This window comes from Otolemur garnettii, unplaced genomic scaffold, assembly GCF_000181295.1.
Source record: "Otolemur garnettii isolate 467f Iridium unplaced genomic scaffold, OtoGar3 scaffold00048, whole genome shotgun sequence".
Taxonomy (NCBI): domain Eukaryota; kingdom Metazoa; phylum Chordata; class Mammalia; order Primates; family Galagidae; genus Otolemur; species Otolemur garnettii.
Genome location: NW_003852443.1, coordinates 3,551,065 through 3,552,438, shown reverse-complemented (window position 1 = coordinate 3,552,438; position 1,374 = coordinate 3,551,065). Strand labels below are relative to the sequence as shown.

The window sequence follows — 1,374 nt, the reverse complement described above, 5'->3', positions numbered from 1 at the left end:
AAAAAAAAAAAGAAAGAAAGAAAAAAAAATTATTTTTTAAATATATTTAAAAGAAGAGATTTCAAATTATTTCCACAAACTTGCCATTTTTTCTCATTAAGAGACCACTAATAAAGCTAAAACTTATCAAATACTACGAATCTAAATATTTTTAAAGATGTAATTAATTTAATTCTTGTAACAACCATATAACTCCATTTTTACTTATAAGAAACTTGACCAATTTTATAAGTTAGTAATTGGCTGAGCTGGTATTAGAAGGCAGGCAGACTGGTATGTGAGTAGACATTCTCAAATGCAATATTATGCAGTCTTCTACCTCCATATATTTTACTAAAATTTAAAACTCTAATGAAATCAACATATTCCTGAGTCTCTACAACTATTCTGAAATCTAACTGCAGTAGACCCTCCATGGTTGACCAACTCCCTACACTGACCACCTCTTCAAGTTGACCTAATTTGCAAAGACCAGACATGTAGGACATGTACTCTGTGGAAGTTTCTTATGTTGAAACTTCCATGTACTGACTGACCAATTTGTTACAGTCCTTTGTGTGGTCAACTTACAGAAGATCTACTGTAATTAGTTCTCTGGTTCACAATTACATAAAACCACACATAACTATTAGTCACATTCCATTACATTTTTTTTCCTTAAAAAAGTATCACTTTATCTAACTATACACCTAACTATACATGCTTATACTACCTCATATGCCCATTATGGCCTATGTAAAAACCTACTGTTACCTTGCTATGGGGTACAAATTCTTCCATCATCTTCTTTAAAGGGTTTTCATAATCCACAATCATCTGGCCAAGACGTGGGTATTCTCGGTCACTTCAAATAGACACATCAAATTTTAATGAATCATAAGCTATGAAATTAAGAATTTTAGAAAGATTTTTAGAATGCAAGTCTACCTTGCTCCATGGGTCATTTCATGAGCATAGTTGTATAATCCAATGATTGCCTTCCTTTCTTCAATTCGAGATAGCAGTATCATTAGTGTTGTATAAGTTATGATCAAATCTAAGTAGTTCTTTGTTAAATCAAAGTTTACAGTCTAGAAAAAAAAAAACATCAATTTCAACTACTCCCCATTTCTCAAACTTTTAAACATCCATAAAATCTCCACAGCAGCTACTGAAAGCTAATAATTTTCCAGTTATTTATTTTACCCCCATTTCTGAAATTCTAATTCCTTTCCCTAAAAATATATTTAAAATTTAGCAGACACAGATGACTATTTTATATTCGTGACTCAATTTATGATAATAGAGACATTTTTCATTTTGATTTCTTACATCTAGAAAAGGCTATTAAGTGTGCCTTTTCGGCTCGGCACCTATAGCTCAACCGGCTAAGGC

The 1,374-nt window shown here is 31.6% G+C and overlaps 1 protein-coding gene across 2 annotated transcripts in view; it reads right to left on the bottom strand.

The window, feature by feature from the left end:
• Positions 1–1,374, bottom strand: part of NCKAP1 (NCK associated protein 1) — a 117,723-nt gene that overhangs the window by 75,123 nt on the left and 41,226 nt on the right. For both annotated transcript variants that reach the window (XM_003791457.2, XM_023514145.1), the window contains exons 5-6: positions 928–1,070; positions 754–844 (exon numbers count right to left, since the gene is read on the bottom strand). In XM_003791457.2, coding sequence (XP_003791505.1) covers positions 754–844; positions 928–1,070 — 234 coding nt within the window. The remainder of the gene's footprint in view (positions 1–753; positions 845–927; positions 1,071–1,374) is intronic.